Source organism: Melopsittacus undulatus, chromosome 22 (genome assembly GCF_012275295.1).
Source record: "Melopsittacus undulatus isolate bMelUnd1 chromosome 22, bMelUnd1.mat.Z, whole genome shotgun sequence".
Classification (NCBI taxonomy): domain Eukaryota; kingdom Metazoa; phylum Chordata; class Aves; order Psittaciformes; family Psittaculidae; genus Melopsittacus; species Melopsittacus undulatus.
In genome coordinates, this window is record NC_047548.1 from 623,695 (window position 1) to 643,080 (window position 19,386).

Below are 19,386 nucleotides of genomic sequence, written 5' to 3' on the forward strand. Positions count from 1 at the left end.
CCCCCCCCCCCCCCCCCCCCCCCCCTCCCCCCCCCACCCCCCCCCCCCCCCCCCCCCAGTCCTCCCCCCCCCCTCCCCCCCCCTCCCCCCCAGGCGGTGCTGGGGGCGGGGCCAGGCCTCAGCCGCATGCGCCAGGACCCAGCTCAGCCCCACAGAGTCGGGACCAGCGGCCGCGAGAATGGACTCAAGGTCTGGGACCTGCAGCGGCCAAAGGAGCCTCTGTTCAGAGCCAAGAACGTGAGTGAAGCCCCTCCCCCTACAGCCCCTCCCCCACCCCGGGAGCCCCGCCCCCTTCCTGGAGCCCATCCCCCATCCCTGCAGCCCCTCCCCCTACAGCCCCTCCCCCATCCTGGAGCCCCGCCCACTTCCTGGAGCCCCGCCCACATCCTACAGCCCCGCCCCCGTCCTGTAGCCCCTCCCCTACAGCCCCTCCCCCACACTACAGCCCCGCGCCCACCCTGCAGCCCCTCCCCTATCCCCGGAGCCCCGCCCCCATCCTTGGAGCTCCTCCCCCATCACTGCAGCCCCGCCCCTATCATTGGAGCTCCGCCCCCTACAGCCCCCACCCCAACCTGCAGCCCCGCCCCCAACCCTATAGCCACGCCCCCATCCGTAGAGCCCCGCCCACATCCTGTAGCCCCGCCCCCACCCCTACAGCCCCTCCCCCTACAGCCCCACCCCCATTCCTGCAGCCCCTCCCCCCAGCCCGGCAGCCCCTCCCCCCTTCAGCCCCGCCTCTGCAGCCCCTCCCCCAGCCATGTAGCTCCTCCCCCTTTAAGCCCCTCCCATCCTCTGCAGCCCCTCCCCCATCCCTGCACCCACCCCTGCAGCCCCTCCCCCACCTATCCCTTCCCCCCCTTCATCCCCTCCTCCCAACCCATCCCCTCCCACTCCCCTTCTTCCCCTCCCCCCATCACCTCCCCCACCACTTCACCCCTCCCCCCCGCATCCCCTTCCCCACACATCCCCTCCCCCCAACCCATCCCTTCCCACACCCCTTCATCCCCTCCCCCATCCCCTTTCCTACCCCATCACCCCCCTTTCCCCTTCCCCTCCTCCCCCTCCCCTGCCCCCCCCTCTCACCCCTCCCCCCCCTCAGGTCAGGAACGATTGGCTCGATCTCCGTGTCCCCATCTGGGACCGAGACCTTCAGTTCCTGCCTGGATCCGGCTGCATCGTGACCTGCACAGCACACCGGCAGGTGGGGGAGGGGCAAGGGGGAGGGGCACAATGGGGGGGGGCACACAATGGGGGGAAACACAATGGGGGGGGGCACACAAATGGGGGAGGGGCACACAATGGGGGAGGGGCATACAATTGGGGGAGGGGCACACAATGGGGGAGGGGCACACAATGGGGGGAGGGGCACACAATGGGGGGAGGGGCACACAATGGGGGGAGGGGCACACAATGGGGGGAGGGGCACACGGTGGGGGAGGGGCACACGATGGGGAGGGGGCACACAATGGGGAGGGGGCACACAATGGGGGGAGGGGCACACAATGGGGGGAGGGGCACACAATGGGGGAGGGGCACACAATGGGGGGAGGGGCACACAATGGGGGGAGGGGCACACAATGTGGGGGGACACAATGGGGGTAGGGGAACACAATGGGGGGGCACACAATGGGGGGAGGGGCACACGATGGGGGAGGGGCACACAATGGGGGGAGGGGCACACAATGGGGGAGGGGCACACAATGGGGGGGCGCACAATGGGGGGGCACACGATGGGGGAGGGGCACACAATGGGGAGGGGCACACAATGGGGGAGGGGCACACAATGGGGGGGCGCACAATGGGGGGAGGGGCACACCAAGGGGGGAGGGGCACACAATGGGGGGGCACACAATGGGGGGAGGGGCACACAATGGGGGAGGGGCACACAATGGGGAGGGCACACAATGGGGGAGGGGCACAATGGGGGGAGGGGAACACAATGGGGGGAGGGGCACACAATGGGGGGAGGGGCACACAATGGGGGAGGGGCACACAATGGGGGAGGGGAACACAATGGGGGGAGGGGCACACAATGGGGGGAGGGGCACACAATGGGGGAGGGGCACACAATGGGGGAGGGGCACACAATGGGGGGGGGGGGAGGTTTTGGGGTCACCGGTGTCACCCCCCCCGTGTCCCCAGGTCCGTGTCTATGACCCCAAGTCCCCTCAGCGCCGCCCGGTGCTGGAGGCCACACATGGGGAGGCTCCATTGACGGCTCTGGCTGTGGGGCCGGGGGAGACGTGAGTGGGGATGGGGGCGTCAATGGGGGGGTCAATAGGGTGTCAATGGGATAGATTTGAGGGTGTCAATGGGAGTGGTCTGAGTGTATCAATGGGGATTATGGGGGGGGTCTGAATGTGTCAATGGGGGGGTTATGGGGAGGTCTGAGGGTGTCAATGGAGGGGTCATGGGGGGGGGGGGTCAATGAGGGTTAGTGGGGGTCCAAGGGTATCAGTGGGGGGGTTTGAGGGTGTCAATGGGAGGGTTATGTGGAGGTCTGAGGGTATCAAGGGGGGGATATGGGGTGACCTGAGGGGCTATGGGGGACACTGGGCTGTTGTGGGTGACCTGGGGGGGCTCAAATGTTCCCCTTTGGGGTTTATGGGGAGTTGAGGGTGTGAATGGGGCCTGTGGGGTTATTGGGGGGGTGTGAAGGTGTCCCTGGGGGGGTCCTTAAAGACCTATGGGACAACCCAATGGGGTTATGGGGCACCCTGGGGTGCTCAGGGGGGTGCTATGGGGTCATTGAGGGTGTTATGGGGCAGGGGAGGTGTCTATAGGGTGCTCTATGGGGCTGAGAGTGACCCTGCCCCCCCCAACCCCCCCCAGCTCAGTGGTGGTTGGCAGCGCCCATGGGGACCTGGCTGTCATTGACCTGCGCAAAGGTGAGGGGGGGTCACAACCTGGGGGGGGGGAGGGGTCACAACCTGAGGGGGGGGGGAGGGGAGGACACCCCATAGGGGTAAAGGGGGGGGGTGGGGCTGCCCCTCCCCCCCGCTCACCCCTCCCCTCCCCCCCCCAGGACGGGTCCTGCGCTGCCTCAAGGGGGTCTCGGGGGGGGTTCGGGGGCTGCAGTGTCACCCCCAGACCCAACTCGTGGCCTCCTGTGGCCTCGACCGCTTCCTGCGCCTGCACCACCTGGGGGAGGGGCGGCTGTGCCACAAGGTGACCTTTGACCCCCCCCCAAAATCGTCTTATGACCCCGTCTTTGACCCTCCCCAAATCCCCCTTTTCTACCCCAAAATGCTCCTGACCCCCCCCAGCTGCACTAAACCCCCCCCCAAAACCCTCCCCACCCCCCCCCCCCAAACCCTTTCATTAAAGCTCCTCTGACCCCAAACTCCCCCAGGAGCCCCCAAAACACCCCCAATACCCCCTGAGAGCCCCCCATAACCCGTGTGTCAGCCCCCCCATAACCCCTATGGGACACCCCCCCATTAACCCTGTGTCACCCCCTATAATCCCTATGAGACCCCCCCATTAACACTGCTGCCCCCCCATAACTCCTATGGGGATCCCCCCATTAACCCTGTGTCACCCCCCCATATCCCCTATGGAATCCTCCCCATTAACACTGCTGCCCCCCCCCCCATAACCCCTATGGGACCCCCCCATTAACACTGCTGTCCCCCCCATAACCCCTATGGACCCCCCCCCATTAACCCTATGGGACCCCCCCATTAACAATGCTGACCCCCCAGGTCTATCTCAAGTCCCAGCTCTCCTGCCTGCTGCTGAGCACCCAACACGACTGGGAGGTGAGACCCCACCCCCCCCCGGTTTTGGGGTACCCTAAAGCTGGTTTTGGGGGTCCCCATCCCATTAACCCCCCCCCCTTGGGCTGGGTTTGGGGGTCCCCATCCCATTAACCCCCTTTGTCACCCCCAGAGCGAGGAGCCCCCCCCAGCGGTGGAGGTGAAGGAGGAGGATGAGCTGTGGGACAGCCTGGAAACGGTTCCCACACCTCAGAAACGGGGCAAGAAACGGAAGATTCAGGAGGGGTGAAGGGGGCACAAATTGGGGCAAAAAACGGTGATTTTGGTTCTTTTGGTCACAAATGTGTTTTTTTTGAGGGATATGAGGATGCAGCATCTATGACCCTGACCCTAAACTTAACCTTTGACCCCACACCCCAACCCTTCACTCTGGTCCTTCTCCCCACTTCGGGTATTTCCGGAAGCGCTCGGGCAGCTCTCGCCCCGCCCCTCGGCCGCTTCCTCCAATCACAGCCGTTCGGGCATCTTCGGTAGCGCTCGGCTGGCTTCGGGTATTTCCGTCCGCACTCGGCTCTCCAGCCAATCAGCTCTCTTCGTCCATACCCGTCTCGGCTCTCCCAGCCAATCAGTTCTCTCCGTCCGCACTCGGCTCGGCTCCCCCAGCCAATCGGCTCCTTCCGCTCCCCCTCGTATCTCCCGGCCAATCAGCTCTCTCCGTCCGCACTCGGCTCGGCTCTCCAGCCAATCAGCTCTCCCCATCCCTACTCGGCTCCCCCCCCCCCCCCGTTCGGGTATTTCCGGCAGCTCTCGGCTGTTTCCGCCCCCCCATAGACCCCCCTGGGGCATCAGCTCCGCGCTGACCCCTCCCCTTCCCCCCCCCCCCATTAACCCCAATGAACCCGCTGCTCCACCCATCAAACCCCCATCAAACCCCCACTTCCACCCCTTTTAACCCCAAAACCACCTCAAAAAGCCCCAAAACTGCAGGAATTGGCCCCAATCCGGTGCCCGTTTACTGGTGCCGGTGCTCAGGAGTTGGCGTTGGGCCCCTTCTTCTTGCCGAAGCCGGGCACCACGTTGACGAAGCGGCGGTTGTACTGCATGCGCCGCTTGGCACGGCCTGTCTTCTTCTTCTTCTTCTCCTGCTTGGCCACCTATGGAGGAGGAGGATGAAGAGGAAGGTGGGGGGGGGGTCCCCAAAACAGTGGGGGGGGCATTAAATCCATTGGGGGGGTCCCCAACACTCACCTTGGGGGTCTGGCCCCTCACTTTGCCAGCGCGGGCGAGGGAGCCGTGGACTTTCCCTATGGATGGGGGGGAAAGGAGGTGTTAGGGGTGCGGGGGGGGGGAATATGCTAATGAGCACCCCAATAATTAGCATAGGGGTGACCCCCCCCCCCCAAACGTACCCCCGAGGAGGCGAGAGGAGAGGTCCAGGGTGGCCAGTTCGGGGAGGGGGCTCTGCCCCAGCACAGCAGCATCGTCCAGGGGGGTCCCACTGAAGAGCAGCACTTGGTCCTCGGGGGGGACACCGGCGAGCGCTGCCACCCGCTCCTGGGGGGGGGCACAAAAGGGGGGGGGTCAATCACCCCCAAAATGAGGTTTATGTGGGGGGGGACCCCATGATGTGGGTCAGGACTCACCTTGAGCTGGGCGACGGTTTCGGTGCTGGGGACATCGATGGCGTGGAGGGACTGGGCGCGGATGAAGAGCTGCATGGTGGCTGGGGGGGCAATGGGGGGGTTAGGGGTGTCCCATTACATACAACAAAGGGGGACCCCCAGTTTCCCCCCCCAAGCTATGGAGCATCCCATTGGATCTGCTTGGGGGGGGGGGCAAAACGGGGGTTTAGGGGTGTCCCATTACATACAACAAAGGGGGACCCCCAGCTCCCCCCCCCCAAGCTATGGAGCATCCCATTGGATCTGCTTGGGGGGGGCAAAAGGGGGGTTTGGGGTGTCCCATTACATACAACAAAGAGGGACCCCCAGCTCCCCCCCCCTCATGCTATGGAGCATCCCATTGGATCTGCTTGGGGGGGGGGGGGGGCAAAAGGGGTGTTTAGGGGTGTCCCATTAAATACAACAAAGGGGGACCCCAGCTCCCGCCCCCCCAAGCTATGGAGCATCCCATTGGATCTGCTTGGGGGGGGGGTTTAGGGGTGCCCCCCCCTTGTGGGGGCTGTAACTGGTCCCACCCAGCTCCTGTATCACCCTGGGGTGTGATACTGGGGGCTCTGGGGTTCCCAATCCTCTATGGGGGGTTAAGGGGGTTCCTCTGCAGCCGTTCCCTGCCCTAAAGGACTTCGGCACCTGGCAAAGGGCCCTGGGGGCAAAGGGCTGGGACAACGAACCTGTGCTGGGCTGTGAGGAGCCCAATGGGGCTGAGCCCCCCCCAGACCCCCCCTTAGACCCCCCCAAGTGCTCTCTGAAGCCCCTCATGGGCTCTCCCCACACCTCAAGGCACACTCCGATGCCCCCAGTACCCCCCATGAGCTCCCCCAGATCTCATTTACCCCCTTCAAGGCCTCGCAGGGTCTCCCTATACCTCAGGACCCCTTCAAATCCCCCTAAGAACCCCCCAGACCCTTAACAACACCCCCGAACCCCCCCAAGCACCTCAACTCCCCCCAGACCCCCCAATAACCACCCCAGACCCCCATAAAGCTCCTCAGGGGCTCCCCCCAACCCTCAAACCCCACTTTGAGCCTCCCAATAACGCCCCAGACGCACTCAAAGCCTCACAGAGCCTCATTTACCCCCCCCAATCCCATCCAAGGCCTCTCAAAGCGTCACTCCGCCCCCGTACACCCCAATATCCACCCAGACCCCCAATACCCACCTCAGACCCCTCTAGATCCCCTCAGAGGCTCCCCCCACCCCTCAAACCCCACTTTGAGCCCCCCAATAACGCCTTAAACCGGTTCTGGGCCCCCCCGTCCGCGCCTCACCTCAGCCGACGGGGAATGCGCCTCAGGAAAGGGCGTCTCTGCGCCTGCGCGGCTGCGTGCTGACGTCACGCACACGTACGTGCGTGCGTGCGTGCGTGCTGACGTAGGAAGGAGGAGGAAGGAGGTGTTGCCAAGATGGCGGCGCTGGGCCGGCGGCTGCTGCCGGCGCTCGGGAGGGCCGCGGGGTGCAGGGGGGTGCAGGTGGGGACCGGGTATGAGGGGAGGTAAAGGGGGGATGGAGAAGCGGGGACTGAGGGAAAATAAGGGGTTTTGAAGGGAAAACGGGGGCTTTGAGGTAAAATAAGGGATTCTGAAGGGAAAATGGGGATTTGGAGGTAAAATAAGGGATTTTGAAGGGATAAATTGGTGTTTTGAGGTAAAACAAGGGTTTCTGAAGGGAAAAGGGGGGTCTTGAGGTAAAATAAGGGATTACTGAAAGGAAAAGGGGGGTTTTGAGGTAAAATAAGAAATTCTGAAGGGAAAATGGGGGTTTTGAGGTAAAATAATGGATTCTGAAGGGAATATGGGGGGTCCTGATGTAAAATAAGGGATTCTGAAGGAGAAGTGGGGGGTTCTTGAAATGAAATAAGGGTTTCTAAAGGGAAAAGGGGGCTTCTGACATAAAATGGGATGTCCTGAAGGGAGACCAGGGGATCAGAAAGAGGCTGTGGGGAGGGGGGAGGGACTTACCCCCCCCCCCCCCCCCATTTTCCAGACCCCCCCCGAGCCCCCCCCCTATGAGGAGTCCTCTGCTGACTTTGCCTTCGTGGAGCGGCTGCTGCCCCCCAGTGTGGTGCCCGACCCCCCCCCGCACCCCTCCTACCCCACCCCCTCGGGATGGAGCCCCCCCAGAGGTCAGTGACACCCCCCCTTTAATACCCCCCCTTAATACCCCCCAACCCCCTTAATACCCCCCTTTAATACCCCCCAGCCCCACTTTAATACCCCCCCTTTAATACCTCCAACCCCCCCTTAATACCCCCTAACCCCCCATTAATACCCCCCTTCAATACCCCCCAACCCCCCTTTAATACCCCCCACCCCCCTTTAATATCCCCCCTTTAATACCCCTCAACCCCCCTTTAATACCCCCACTCCCCTTTAATACCCCCCCTTTAATACCCCTCAACCCTCCTTTAATACCCCCCCTTTAATACCCCCCCTTTAATACCCCCAACCCCCTTTAATACTCCCCCTTTAATACCCCCAACCCCCCTTTAATACCCATTTAATACCCCCAACCTCCATTTAATACCACCCTTAATGCCCCCCAACCCCCTTTAATACCCCCCTTTAATACCCCCAACCCCCCTTTAACACCCCCCACCCCCCTTTAATACCTCCCAACCCCCCCCTTAATACCCCACTTTAATACCCCCCAACCTCCCTTTAATACCTCCCCTTTAATACCCCCAACCCCCCTTTAATTCTTTACTGAGGGGGGGGCAATAAGGGGGTTATTCCTTTGAGGGGGGGGTATCTATTGAGGGGGAGCAGCAAGAGGGGTATCTACCCTCAATAGAGGTGGGTTATTGCCCCCATGGGTGGGTTATTGCCCCCAAGAGGTGGGTTATTACCCCCATGGGTGGCTTATTGCCCCCCATGGGTGGGTTATTACGCCCATGGGTGGCTTATTGCCCCCGAGAGGTGGGTTATTACCCCCGATAAGTGGGTTATTGCCCCCATGTGTGGGTTATTACCCCCATGGGTGGGTTATTGCCCCCCATGGGTGGCTTATTGCCCCCGAGAGGTGGGTTATTACCCCTATGGTTGGGTTATTACCCCCATGGGTGGCTTATTACCCCCAAGGGGTAGGTTATTACCCCCTGGGGGGGGGATGGGGATGGACACGCTCATTATGGGATGTCCCCCCCTCCCCAGACCCCCCCCCCAGCCCTGCCCTACTTCATCCACCGCTCCCGGTACCACAACCTCCCAGTGTATGAACACCTGGTGAACGGCAACAGGCGCCTCACAGACCTACAACACGTGGAGGGGGACCTGTGGGTGAGGCCTTGGGGATGGGGGGGGATTGGGGGGGGGGTCAGGTTTTGGGGTGCTAACCCCCCCCCTTTTGTGTGTGTCCCCCCCCAGGCGCTGGAGCGGGAGGTGCGGGAGCTGCTGCAGGCACTGGGGGTGCCGGAGCCGGAGGTGCAGGTGAATGAGGTGACAGGCAGGATCCGGCTCAAGGGGCACTGGGGAGCGGAGCTGCGGCGCTGGTTGTTGCAGAAGGGCTTCTAGGGGCTCAGGCAGCCCATAATAACCCGGAGACAGCCCATAATAAAAGCAGAGTGTCAACAAACCGGCTGAAAACGCATTCTGAATGGTGAAATACAGCCCTGAACACCCTGAAATGCAGCGTGAAGTACCCCGGAACACCCGAAAATACACCTCAAAGCATGGCCTGGTACTCTAAGATACCCTCAAGTACACCCTGACCCCTGAAATACACCCCAAAATACACCCTGAACCCTGAAATATACCCCAAAATATACCCTGAACCCTGAAATATACCCCATGTACACCCCAAAACACACCTTGAAACCTGAAATAAACCCCAAAATACCCCAAATATACCCTGTGATACACCAGAACACCCCCATGTACACAGCAACACACACCTTGAACCCTGAAATACACCCCAAAATACCCCAGATACACCCCATGATACAGCCCTAAATACACCTTAAACCCTGAAATACCCCCCAAAATGCTGCAGATACACCCAAAAATGCACCCTAAAATACCCAGATACACCACATAATACACCACAACCACAGATACACCCCAAACACACCTTGAACCCTGAAATATACCCTAAAATGCACCCCAGATACCTCAAAACACTCTGAACCCTGAAATACACCCAAAACTACTCCAGATACACCCTATGATACACCAGAACACCCCAAAACACACCTGGAACCCTTAAATATACCCCAAAATACACCTTGCACCTGAAAATACATCAGAACATCCCCACACACACCCTGAAACACATCTTGAACCCTGAGATACACCCCAGAATACACCCTGAACTATACCCTATATACACCCCAAAGCACACCCTGAACCATACCCCAAAATACACTTTGAACCCTGAAGTATACCCCAAAATACCCCAGATACACCCCAATACACACCTTGAACTCTGAAATACACCCCAAAATACCCCAGATACACCCCATAATAGGACTGAAGTTCACACAGAGCGGGCAGCCCCAAACTCAAACCTGTTTGTGCCTTGGGGGTGGGATGACGACGACCCCCAAAAATGGGGTTCAAAGCCACTTGTGACCCCAAAACACCCTTGTGACCCCCCCAAAAGTATGGGGGGCTCCTTGTGGTGGTGCCACTTCATTTATTTACACTTCCCCCCCCAAAATTAGGGGGGGACCCCAAAAATGTACAGAAAAGGGGGTTATAGGGGTACAAAAGGGGGGGGGTGGGGGTGATGTTGGGGGGGTCCAGGCTCCGGTTCAGGTCTGGGGGTAGTACTGGTTGTAGTTCCATGGGGACTGGTAGTTGTAGGATCCATATCCATGCTGGGGGGGGGACACAATGGGGGGGGTCATCAGCATCACTGGGACCCCCAAATCCATCCCCCCCCCTCATCCTGACCCCCCCCCCCCCAAACTGACCTGGTACCAGTAGTTGTAGGAGGGGCTGGAGGTGGCATCACCCACCCCAGAGAACCCAACTGGGCCCCCCCCCATACCGGAGCCATCGTCGGGACGGAGGCGCTTGTCCTCGGGCTCCTCCGAGCTGGGGAGGGCAGAAATGGGGCAGAAAAGGGAGATTTTAGGGGAAAATGGGGAGAAAAGGGGGAAAAAAGGGAGGAAAAGGGCAAATCTGGGACTAAAAAGGGAAAAATCTGGGAGAAAAGGGGGAAAATGGGGATAAAAGGGCAGAAATGGGGGATAGAAGGCAGAATTTGGGGATAAACTGGGATCAAAAGACAAGTTTGGGATGAAAGGGGAAACCTGGGATGAAAGGGAAAAAAGGGGAGAAAAGGGGGAAAAAAGGGAGAAAAAGGCAAGTTTGGGGTCATGGGAGAAATTTGGGGTAAAAAGGGAAAAATCTGGGAGAAAAGGGGGGAAAAATGGGGATAAAAGGGGAAAAATGGGAATAAAAGGGGGAAAATGGGCTTAAAAGGGGGAAAATGGGGATAAAAGGGGGAAAATGGGGATAAAAGGGGGAAAATGGGCATAAAAGGGGAAATATGGGTTTAAAAGGGGGAAAATGGGCTTAAAATGGGAAAAATGGGAATAAAACCCCAGATTTGGAATTAAAAGGGATAATAAAAGGGCTAATTTGGGATCAAAAGGGAAAACATGGGAATAAGGGGAACAATTTGGGATAAAACAGAAGAAATCAGGAATATATGAACAGGGGAATGGAGGATAAAGGAAAATAGGGACAAAAAGGGGATAAACTGGCAGGAAATGGTGAAATTAAGGCAGGGATGAGGGGATGGGAATGGCTGGAAGTGGGGGGGGACACAATGGGGGGGGGGGACACAAAGGGGGGGGACACAAAGAGGGGGTTCAAGGGGTCCCCCCCATTCCCTCACCCATTCTCAGGGGCCCTCTTGCGTGCTGCATGTTGCTTGAGGATCTTCTGGTGCTCATCATAGGCAGTGAGGAGGCTGTGGGGGCAACAACAGCTCAAAGTGGGGGGGAAAGGGGGGGACAAAGACCCTTATTGGGGGGGCAAGGACCCTTTTTGGGGGTCTAAGACCCTTTTTGGGGGGACAAGGACCCTTTTTGGGGGTCTAAGACCCTTTTTGGGGGGACAAAGACCCTTTTTGGGGGGACAAGGTCCCTGTTTGGGGGGACAAGGATCCTTTTTGGGGGGACAAGGACCCTGTTTGGGGGGACAAGGACCCTTTTTGGGGGTCAAAGACCCTTTTTGGGGTCACAAAGACCCTTTTTGGGGTCCCCCCCCCCAAACCCCGTGTTTTAAGCCTGACCTATGGATGCTGGAGCCGAAGTCCTCTAGGAACTCAACGCGGCGCTGGGAGAAGATGAGCTTGGCCTCATCCGGTAGGGGGCTGCGCAGAGCCCGTTCAAAGCACCTCATGGTGTTACCTTCATTCTGCCCCACATCGGCCCCAAACTCCATCTCCAGGAGGTTGGCGTGGAGACGAGCGTTGTCCTGCCCCATAGCAGCAGGGGGGGTTACGGGGGGGGACACCGAAGGGGGTTTGGGGGAGCAGAAGGGGGGTTTGGGGGGAGCACAAGGGGGATTCTGGGGGGCACAAGTGGGGTTTGGGGTCTCCAATGAGGTTTGGGGAACCCCAAATGGGGTTTGGGGTGTCCCAAGTCTGGTTTCAGGGAGACCCAAGTGGAGTTTGGGGTCTCCAATGGTGTTTGGGGAGCCCCAAGTGGGGATTGGGGACTTGGGGGAGTCTTAAGTGGGGTTTGGGGGACCCCAAGTGGGGTTTGGGGAGCCCATGTTCAGAGGGTCCCAAAATCCCACTCTGCAACCCCAGAAGCAAGGTTTGGGGACACATCAAACCCTCTGAAACCCATCCAAACCCCCCAAACCCTCATTAACCCCCCTAAACCCCCATTAAAACCCCTCCAATCCCCCCTAAACCCCCATTAAAATGCATCCAACCCCCCTAAACCCCCATTAAAGCCCATTCAAACCCCTCCCAAGCCCCCATAACACCCATTAATCCCCCTAAACCCCCATTCAAACCCCTCCAACCCCCTAAGCCCCCATTAAACTGCATCCGAAGCCCCCTAAACCCCCATCCACCCCTATCCCACCCCCATTAACCCCCCTTCAACCCCATCCCAACCCCCATCCACCCCCATTCACCCCCATCCCACCCCGCATTAACCCCCCTTCAACCCCATCCCAACCCCCATCCACCCCCATTCATCCCCATTAACCCCCTTCACCCCCATCCTAACCCCCATTAACCCCCCTTCACCCCATCCCAACCCCCATTAACCCCCATTCACCCCCATCCCAACCCCATTAACCCCCTCCCAACCCCCATTAACCCCATTCACCCCCATCCCAACCCCCATTAACCCCCATTCAACCCCATCCCAACCCCATTAAACCCCTAAACCCCCATTAACCCCCATTCACCCCCATCCCACCCCCCATTAACCCCATTAACCCCATTCACCCCATCCCACCCCCATTAACCCCCATTCACCCCCATCCCACCCCCATTCCCCCCCATCCCAATCCCCATTAACCCCCATTCACCCCCATCCCACCCCCCATTCACCCCCATCCCACCCCCCATTCACCCCATTCACCCCCATCCCACCCCATTCCCCCCCATCCCAACCCCCATTAACCCCCATTCCCCCCCATTAACCCCATCCCACTCCCCATTCACCCCCCTTCAACCCCATCCCAACCCCCATTCACCCCCATCCCAAGTCCCCTTCACCCCCATCCCAACCCCCATTAAACCCCCATTAACATCCATTTAAACCCCATCCCACCCCATTCACCCCCCTTCACCCCCCTCCCACCCCCATTAACCCCCATCCCCCCCACCCCCACCCCCCCCTCACCGGCTCCTTCTCCAGCGCCTCCACCAGCACCCTGCGCGCCTTGGCCAGGTCCCGCTGCACCTTGCAGGCCTGGCGCGCCAGCTTCACCGCGTAGAAGGAGCCCAGCGGCAGCCCCGCGTTGGCCGCCACGGCCTCGCTCAGCAGCTCCTCGGCTCGCGCCAGCTGCCCATGCCGGCGCTCCAGGCTCACCCGCCGCAGGCGCACCATGGCCAGCCCCGGCACGGCCTCCTCGAAGCTGCGCAGGATGCGGCGGGACTCGTCCAGGTTACCTGTATGGCGGGGGGGGGAGTGAATGGGGTGGGGGTATGGGATGGGAGTGAATGGGGTGGGATGGAAGGGGATGGGAGGGAAGTGAATGGGATGAGATGGGGGGTATGGGATGGGAGGGGATGGGATGGAAGTGGATGGGAGGGGAGTGAATGGGATGGGATGGGAGTGGATGGAAGTGGATGAGATGGGATGGAAGTGAATGGGATGGGAGTGAATGGGGTGGGATGGGGGGATGGGATGGGATGGGATGGATGGGATGGGAGTGAATGGGATGGGATGGAAGGGGATGGGAGGGAAGTGAATGGGATGGGAGTGAATGGGATGGGATGGGGGGATGGGATGGGAGTGAATGGGATAGGATGGGAGTGGATGGGATGGGAGTGGATGGGATGGAAGGGGATGGGATGGGAGTGAATGGATGGGATGGGAGTGAATGGGATGGGATGGGAGTGAATGGGGTGGGATGGGAGGGGATGGGATGGGAGTGAATGGGATGGGATGAATGGGATGGGATGGGGGGGATGGGAGTGAATGGGGTGGGATGGAAGTGGATGGGATGGAAGGGGATGGGATGGGAGTGAATGGGATGGGATGGGGGGGATGGGATGGGGTGGGAGTGAATGGGATGGGATGGGAGTGGATGGGATGGGAGTGAATGGGATGGGATGGGGGGGTGGGATGGAAGGGGGTGGGATGGAAGGGGATGGGATGGAAGTGGATGGGATGGGAGTGAATAGGATGGAAGTGAATGGGATGGGATGGAAGTGAATGGGAGGGGATGGAAGTGAATGTGATGGGAGTGAATGGGATGGAAGGGGATGGGAGTGGATGGGATGGGGGGGATGGGATGGGAGTGAATGGGATGGGATGGAAGTGAATGGGATGGGATAGGATGGAAGTGAATGGGATGGGATGGGGGGGTGTGGTAGCGTAGATCAATATCCCACCCCCACCCAAAAAAGGAGCGGTTTGGGGGGAAATGTGGTGTTTTAGATACCAAAAAGGAGGGCTTTGGGGTGAAAGGTGGTGTTTCAGACCCAAAAGGGAGCATTTTGGGGTGAAAGGTGGAGTTTCAGAGCCTAAAGGGAGCATTTTGGAGTGAAATGTGGCAGTTTAGACACTAAAGGGAGCATTTTGGGGTGAAATTTGGAGTTTCAGACCCAAAAGGGAGCAGTTTGGGGTGAAAGGTGGCATTTCAGACACCAAAAAGGAGTGTTTTGTGGTGAAATGTGACATTTCAGCCCCAAATCCATCTTTTATGCTGCTATCCATCATCTTCCCTCCCAAACAGGTGCATTTTGGGGCGAAACATGTCATTTCAGCCTACCAACTGGGGTAAAACACCCTTTTTGCCCCCAAACAGTGTTCAGGAAGGGGAAATGCTGTAGTCCAGCTCCAAAATGAGGTGGTTTTGGTCCATTTTAGACCTCCCCTACCTTGCTTCTCCTCAAAGGCCGCCCACAGGAGGTGGATGTTGGGCTTCCTGGGCAGGTGATATCCACATGCCCTCTGGAATACACTCCGTGCTCCCGTCACCGTGTGGTTCTCCAGGTACTTGGTGTACTGCAGGGAATAGGGAAGTGGACCCAAGAAGCAGGGAATGGTTTTGGGGGGGGGGATAGACGGACACGGCCAGAGAGACGGACGCGTGAGCATCCCCCCGCGGCCCGGGCGGGCTTGGGATGCGCTCAATCGGGGGGGGGGGCACTCACGTTAAGGCCCCTGTGCTCCGACATTCCTGCGGGATCTTGGGCAGGGGGGGAAGGTGCCGCGGGCAGGGGGGAAAAGCAGCAGCGGGAGTTAAACAAACGGGTGTTAGAAAACGGCGTTTCCAGGAGGAAAAAGAGAGTTAAAACCGTTCTTAAAGGGGGGGGGGGGGTTTGTTTCCTGCTTGGAAGAGGGATTTGGGAAGGGGGAGGAGGAAATAGGGATGGGAAGGTGGGGAATGGGCTCACCTTGATCCAGAATTCCTCATAGAGGGCGCAGGCGATGACGCAGCGCTCGAAGAGGACGATGGTGCGTTCGTGGGAGCCTGCAGACATCTCGTAGTCCAGGTAGTCCCTCCAGTTCCGGAGCTGGGCCCGTTCCAAGGGCTTCACGTGGAAATAGGGACGCTTGATCTGGGAAGATGGGAATGGGGTGGGAATGGGGTGGGAATGGGGTGGGAATGGGGTGGGAATGGGGTGGGAATGGGGATGGGAATGGGGTGGGAATGGGGATGGGAATGGGGTGGGAATGGGGATGGGAATGGGGACGGGAATGGGGATGGGGGTGGGAATGGGGGTGGGAATGGGGATGGGAATGGGGATGGGAATGGGGTGGGAATGGGGTGGGAATGGGGATGGGAATGGGGATGGGAATGGGGATGGGAATGGGGTGGGAATGGGGATGGGAATGGGGATGGGAAGGGGGATGAGAACGGGGATGGGAATGGGGACGGGAATGGGGATGGGGGTGGGAATGGGGATGGGAATGGGGTTTTAAAGGGGTAATGGGGGGGGATGCACTTACCCCATCCTCAAAATTCCAGCGTTTGCTGACTTCTGCCTCGTTCTGAGCATAGATTTGCTGCCGCATGGAAATCACCAACTCCCGGATCTTCTCCTGGTCTAGATCCTCCTGGGAATGAAGCGGGATATGGGATGGGATCCCCCTAACATCCCCTATACACTCCCATTGGGATCCATGGTTTGCTGCCTACCTGAGTGTTTGCTGCTGCCCCTTTCCCCTCCACACCGGGGGGCAGATCCTCTCCCGGTGGCACATCCGTCCCCTCTGGCTCCGGAGGCTTCGGCACGGGATCGGTGGCCAGCTTGGATTGGACCCAGAGGAGCTCCTCTGGGGACAGGATGTCCTTGGGGGGGTTGTGGAGAACGTGCTCCTTGAACCTATAAGGGGATAAGGGGGAATAATGGGGGGGGAACCCCAAAACTAGGTGGGATTGAGGCAATTCCCAATAGGAAGCTGTGGGATATTCCATAGGGATATTTTAGGCTCACGCACTTCTCCCAGTGATGGTTGTAGAGCTGGGTGGGCATGGAGAGGACCCGGTCGTAGATCCCAGTGACAGCACGAAGGTCTCCTTGTTCCCGTTCCCATTCCACATAGAGTTCCCAGAGCTTATCCGAGCGGAAATCCATCCCAGCTGCAGCCACTGCTGCCTCGAAGACACTGATGGGGAAGGGATGAGGATGAGGATGAGGATGGGGATGGGGATGAGGAGCAGACACTGCTGGAGCCACCATTGGCTTCTCCCAATGCTCACCCACGGATCTTCTGGATGGATTCGGGAAGGGTCATATCCAGCGTGGATTGGAGGTAGGAAATGTAATGGATCCATAGGTCCATGCTGAGGGGGATGGACTGAAGACCCCTCTCAAACACCTGATGGAAGTAGGGGGGGGACGGACCCAACGTCACCCCCATGGGTTGGGGACCTGGCCCCATGGCCCAAACTGGGGGGAAATACCCCAAAAACCCATCAGTGGGGCTGGAATTGGGGAGTTTCCAGTTCCAATTGGAATTGGGGCTGGAATTTCCAACCCCAAAAGGCATTGGAAAGGCTGGTATGGGGTGAAAAGTGGAGTGGATCCAAACCATCACATTGTGTCCCCCCCCGACCACCCCATGAACCCCCCAGACACCCAAGGGACACCCTAAACACCCCATTCCCCCCCCCCCCCCCCCAATCCCATGGGATACAATGAGGACCCCTAAAACACCCATAGGACCCCAATAATACCCTTGAGCTCCCCCCCCCCACCCCAATACACCCCAAGGACCATTCCAAACCCCCCTGGGGACCCTCAAAAACACCTCAGATCCCCTGGGGACCCCCAAACCCCCCCATAATGGGGACAATGGGGTCGATCCCCCCCCCCCAGCACCTCCTCGGTCTCGCGGGCACACTCAAAGCGCCGCTCCATATCCGCATACTTCTTCCAGTACCCATAGCAATAGGGATAATGGGAAAAGAAGGCATCGAAGGCTTTGCGGGCAGCCAGGAGGTGGTTCTGGGGTGAAAACATAGGGATTTGGGACAATCCAAGCAGGGATGAACAGATGGAGCTGCTATGGGGCTGCTCCCAGCTTGGGATTAGGAATGGGGCGTCAGGAATGGCCTCCGGAGTGAAGGATGCTAATGGTTTGGGATGGGATTTAAGAGGGGTTTGGATGGAGGTGCTGGCTTGGAATGGGTTTAAGTGATGGATTTAATGATGTTGGGGCCTAAGGTGAGGTTTAAGGAGGGTTGGAACAAGGGGGATGACTTAAATTGGGATGTAAGGAAGGATTTAATGGGGTTGGAGGCTCGGGGTGAGGCTTCAGGATGGGTTTTAATGGGGTGGTGGCTTCTAAAGGGTTTTAAGGGAGCTTTTAACAGGGTTGGAGGCTTGGAATGGGATTTAAGGAAGGTTTAACAGGCCCCAGTGCCTGGGGAAGCCCTAATGAGGGTTTTAATGGAGGTGGGGGTTCAAGGGGGGGTTTAAGAAGGGTTTAAGGCACTTGCAGGCTTAGGATGAGCTTTAGGGAATGTGTTAATGGGGTTATAGGATCAGGCAGAGTTTTAGCCCAGGTTAAATGGGGCTGAAGACTTGGGGCGAGCTGTAACCAGGGTTTCAATGGGGTGGGGGGGATTTAAGGTGGGTTTTAAGGGGGGGGGGGCTTAAGGTGGGTTTTAATGGGGGGAGGGGGATTTCAAGTGAGTTTTAGTGGGGAGGGAGGGTTTAAGATGGGTTCTAATGGGGTGGGGGGGGATTTAAAGTGAGTTTTAAGGGGGTGGGGGGGATTTAAAGCAGGTTTTAATGGGGAGGAAGGATTTAAGATGAGTTCTAATGGGGTTTTAAAGGGGAGGGAGGATTTAAGATGGGTTTTAACCGGGTTGGGGGGATTTAAAATGGGTTTTAATGGGATGAGGGGTTTAAGATGAGTTCTACTGGGGTGGTGGAGTTTAAGGTGAGTTATAATGGGGTGGAGGAGATGTAAAGTGTTTCAACTGGAGGGGATTTAAGATGGGTTCTAACTAGGAGACTTAAGGTGAGTTTTAACAGGAGGGGGTTTAAGATGGGCTCTAACTGGGAGACTTAAGGTAGATTTTAATGGGGTGGGGGGGTTAAGATGGGTTCTAACAGAGTGAGAAGGTGGTTTTAATGGTTTGGGGTGATTTAAAGTCGGTTTTAACGGGGTGGAGGGGGTTTAAGGTGGTCTCTAACGCGGTGGGGGGTGTTTAAGGTGGTCTCTAACAGGTTGGGGGGGGTTAAGGTGTCTCTAACAGGTTGGGGGGGGGGGGTTAAAGTGGTCTCTAACGGGGTAGGTGGTGTTTAAGGTGTCTCTAACAGGATGGGGGGTGTTTAAGGTGGTCTCTAATGGGACAGGGGGTGTTTAAGGTGGTCTCTAATGGGACGGGGGGGTTTAAGGTGGTCTCTAATGGTGTGGGAGATGTTTAAGGTGGTCTCTAATGGGACAGGGGGTGTTTAAGGTGGTCTCTAACAGGATGGGGGTGTTTAAGGTGGTCTGTAACGGGTTGGGGGGGTCGGCTCCGGTCTCCCCACCTCCTGCTCCACAAACTGCAGCAGCTCAGTCCATGCAGTGAAGTCGTGGGGGTTGCTCTGTGCTGCCAACCAGAACCTCTCGAAGTCCATGGGGTAACTGGGGGGGGGCTCCTCAGCCGGCACCGGGGGGGGGGGGCTCCGCAGCCGGGGGGGGCTCCTGGGGCTCGGGGGGGGGGGGCGGCGCTGGCTCCGTTGCAGCTGGGGGGGGCGGCTTGAGGGGGGGCAGCGACATCGCTCGGATCCTCTGTGGGGGGGTTGGGGGCCGGGGGGGGCAGGGCTGGGGGGGGGCACATGGGGACACTGCAGTTAATGGGGGTGCACCCAGAAACCAGACTGGGGTCCCCTGTGGG

The 19,386-nt window shown here is 58.9% G+C and overlaps 4 protein-coding genes across 5 annotated transcripts; 2 read left to right on the plus strand and 2 right to left on the minus strand.

The window, feature by feature from the left end:
* Nucleotides 1-99: 99 nt before the first annotated feature.
* WDR74 (WD repeat domain 74) lies at nt 100-4,040 on the plus strand. Its single transcript, XM_034071803.1, has 7 exons — nt 100-237; nt 1,100-1,201; nt 2,143-2,243; nt 2,833-2,888; nt 3,026-3,168; nt 3,705-3,761; nt 3,892-4,040. Exons 1-7 carry the CDS (start codon nt 127-129, stop codon nt 4,006-4,008), a joined length of 687 nt encoding a protein of 228 aa, XP_033927694.1. The 5' UTR covers nt 100-126; the 3' UTR covers nt 4,009-4,040.
* Nucleotides 4,041-4,701: 661 nt separating this feature from the next.
* On the minus strand, nt 4,702-6,737 carry FAU (FAU ubiquitin like and ribosomal protein S30 fusion). Its single transcript, XM_034071799.1, has 5 exons — nt 6,670-6,737; nt 5,363-5,442; nt 5,129-5,273; nt 4,968-5,023; nt 4,702-4,873 (listed from the first exon to the last, which is right to left on the minus strand). The coding sequence occupies exons 2-5, from the start codon at nt 5,435-5,437 to the stop codon at nt 4,748-4,750; spliced, it is 402 nt and encodes a 133-aa protein (XP_033927690.1). The 5' UTR covers nt 5,438-5,442; nt 6,670-6,737; the 3' UTR covers nt 4,702-4,747.
* On the plus strand, nt 6,685-8,971 carry MRPL49 (mitochondrial ribosomal protein L49). Its single transcript, XM_034071860.1, has 5 exons — nt 6,685-6,725; nt 6,777-6,870; nt 7,385-7,524; nt 8,553-8,676; nt 8,764-8,971. The coding sequence occupies exons 1-5, from the start codon at nt 6,685-6,687 to the stop codon at nt 8,908-8,910; spliced, it is 546 nt and encodes a 181-aa protein (XP_033927751.1). The 3' UTR covers nt 8,911-8,971.
* A 1,042-nt stretch (nt 8,972-10,013) lies between these two features.
* LOC117437430 (pre-mRNA-processing factor 39-like) lies at nt 10,014-19,144 on the minus strand. Of its 2 annotated transcripts, none has more exons than XM_034071780.1 (13): nt 19,037-19,144; nt 17,375-17,500; nt 16,753-16,871; nt 16,491-16,658; nt 16,189-16,375; nt 15,999-16,106; nt 15,443-15,580; nt 14,924-15,050; nt 13,218-13,486; nt 11,642-11,826; nt 11,243-11,317; nt 10,311-10,434; nt 10,014-10,214 (listed from the first exon to the last, which is right to left on the minus strand). In XM_034071780.1, the coding sequence occupies exons 1-13, from the start codon at nt 19,124-19,126 to the stop codon at nt 10,149-10,151; spliced, it is 1,782 nt and encodes a 593-aa protein (XP_033927671.1). In that variant the 5' UTR covers nt 19,127-19,144; the 3' UTR covers nt 10,014-10,148. The 2 variants fall into 2 exon arrangements, with proteins under 2 accessions (XP_033927671.1, XP_033927670.1); XM_034071779.1 differs by having other exon boundaries at nt 15,443-15,607.
* Nucleotides 19,145-19,386: the final 242 nt, after the last annotated feature.

Coding starts and splice junctions, on each gene's coding strand:
- WDR74 (XM_034071803.1), top strand. CDS start 127: ATGCGCCAGGACCCAGCTCAGCCCCACAGAGTCGGGACCAGCGGCCGC. Junction 1,202..2,142: donor CCTGCACAGCACACCGGCAG/GTGGGGGAGGGG, acceptor CCGTGTCCCCAG/GTCCGTGTCTATGACCCCAA. Junction 3,169..3,704: donor AGGGGCGGCTGTGCCACAAG/GTGACCTTTGAC, acceptor CTGACCCCCCAG/GTCTATCTCAAGTCCCAGCT.
- FAU (XM_034071799.1), bottom strand. CDS start 5,437: ATGCAGCTCTTCATCCGCGCCCAGTCCCTCCACGCCATCGATGTCCCC. Junction 5,274..5,362: donor AAACCGTCGCCCAGCTCAAG/GTGAGTCCTGAC, acceptor GCCCCCCCCCAG/GAGCGGGTGGCAGCGCTCGC. Junction 4,874..4,967: donor TGAGGGGCCAGACCCCCAAG/GTGAGTGTTGGG, acceptor CCTCCTCCATAG/GTGGCCAAGCAGGAGAAGAA.
- MRPL49 (XM_034071860.1), top strand. CDS start 6,685: ATGCGCCTCAGGAAAGGGCGTCTCTGCGCCTGCGCGGCTGC. Junction 6,871..7,384: donor CGGGGTGCAGGGGGGTGCAG/GTGGGGACCGGG, acceptor CCCATTTTCCAG/ACCCCCCCCGAGCCCCCCCC. Junction 7,525..8,552: donor GGATGGAGCCCCCCCAGAGG/TCAGTGACACCC, acceptor CCCTCCCCAGAC/CCCCCCCCCAGCCCTGCCCT.
- LOC117437430 (XM_034071779.1), bottom strand. CDS start 19,126: ATGGACTTCGAGAGGTTCTGGTTGGCAGCACAGAGCAACCCCCACGAC. Junction 11,827..13,217: donor AGGCGCTGGAGAAGGAGCCG/GTGAGGGGGGGG, acceptor GCTATGGGGCAG/GACAACGCTCGTCTCCACGC. Junction 10,435..11,242: donor AAGAGGGCCCCTGAGAATGG/GTGAGGGAATGG, acceptor TGCCCTCCCCAG/CTCGGAGGAGCCCGAGGACA.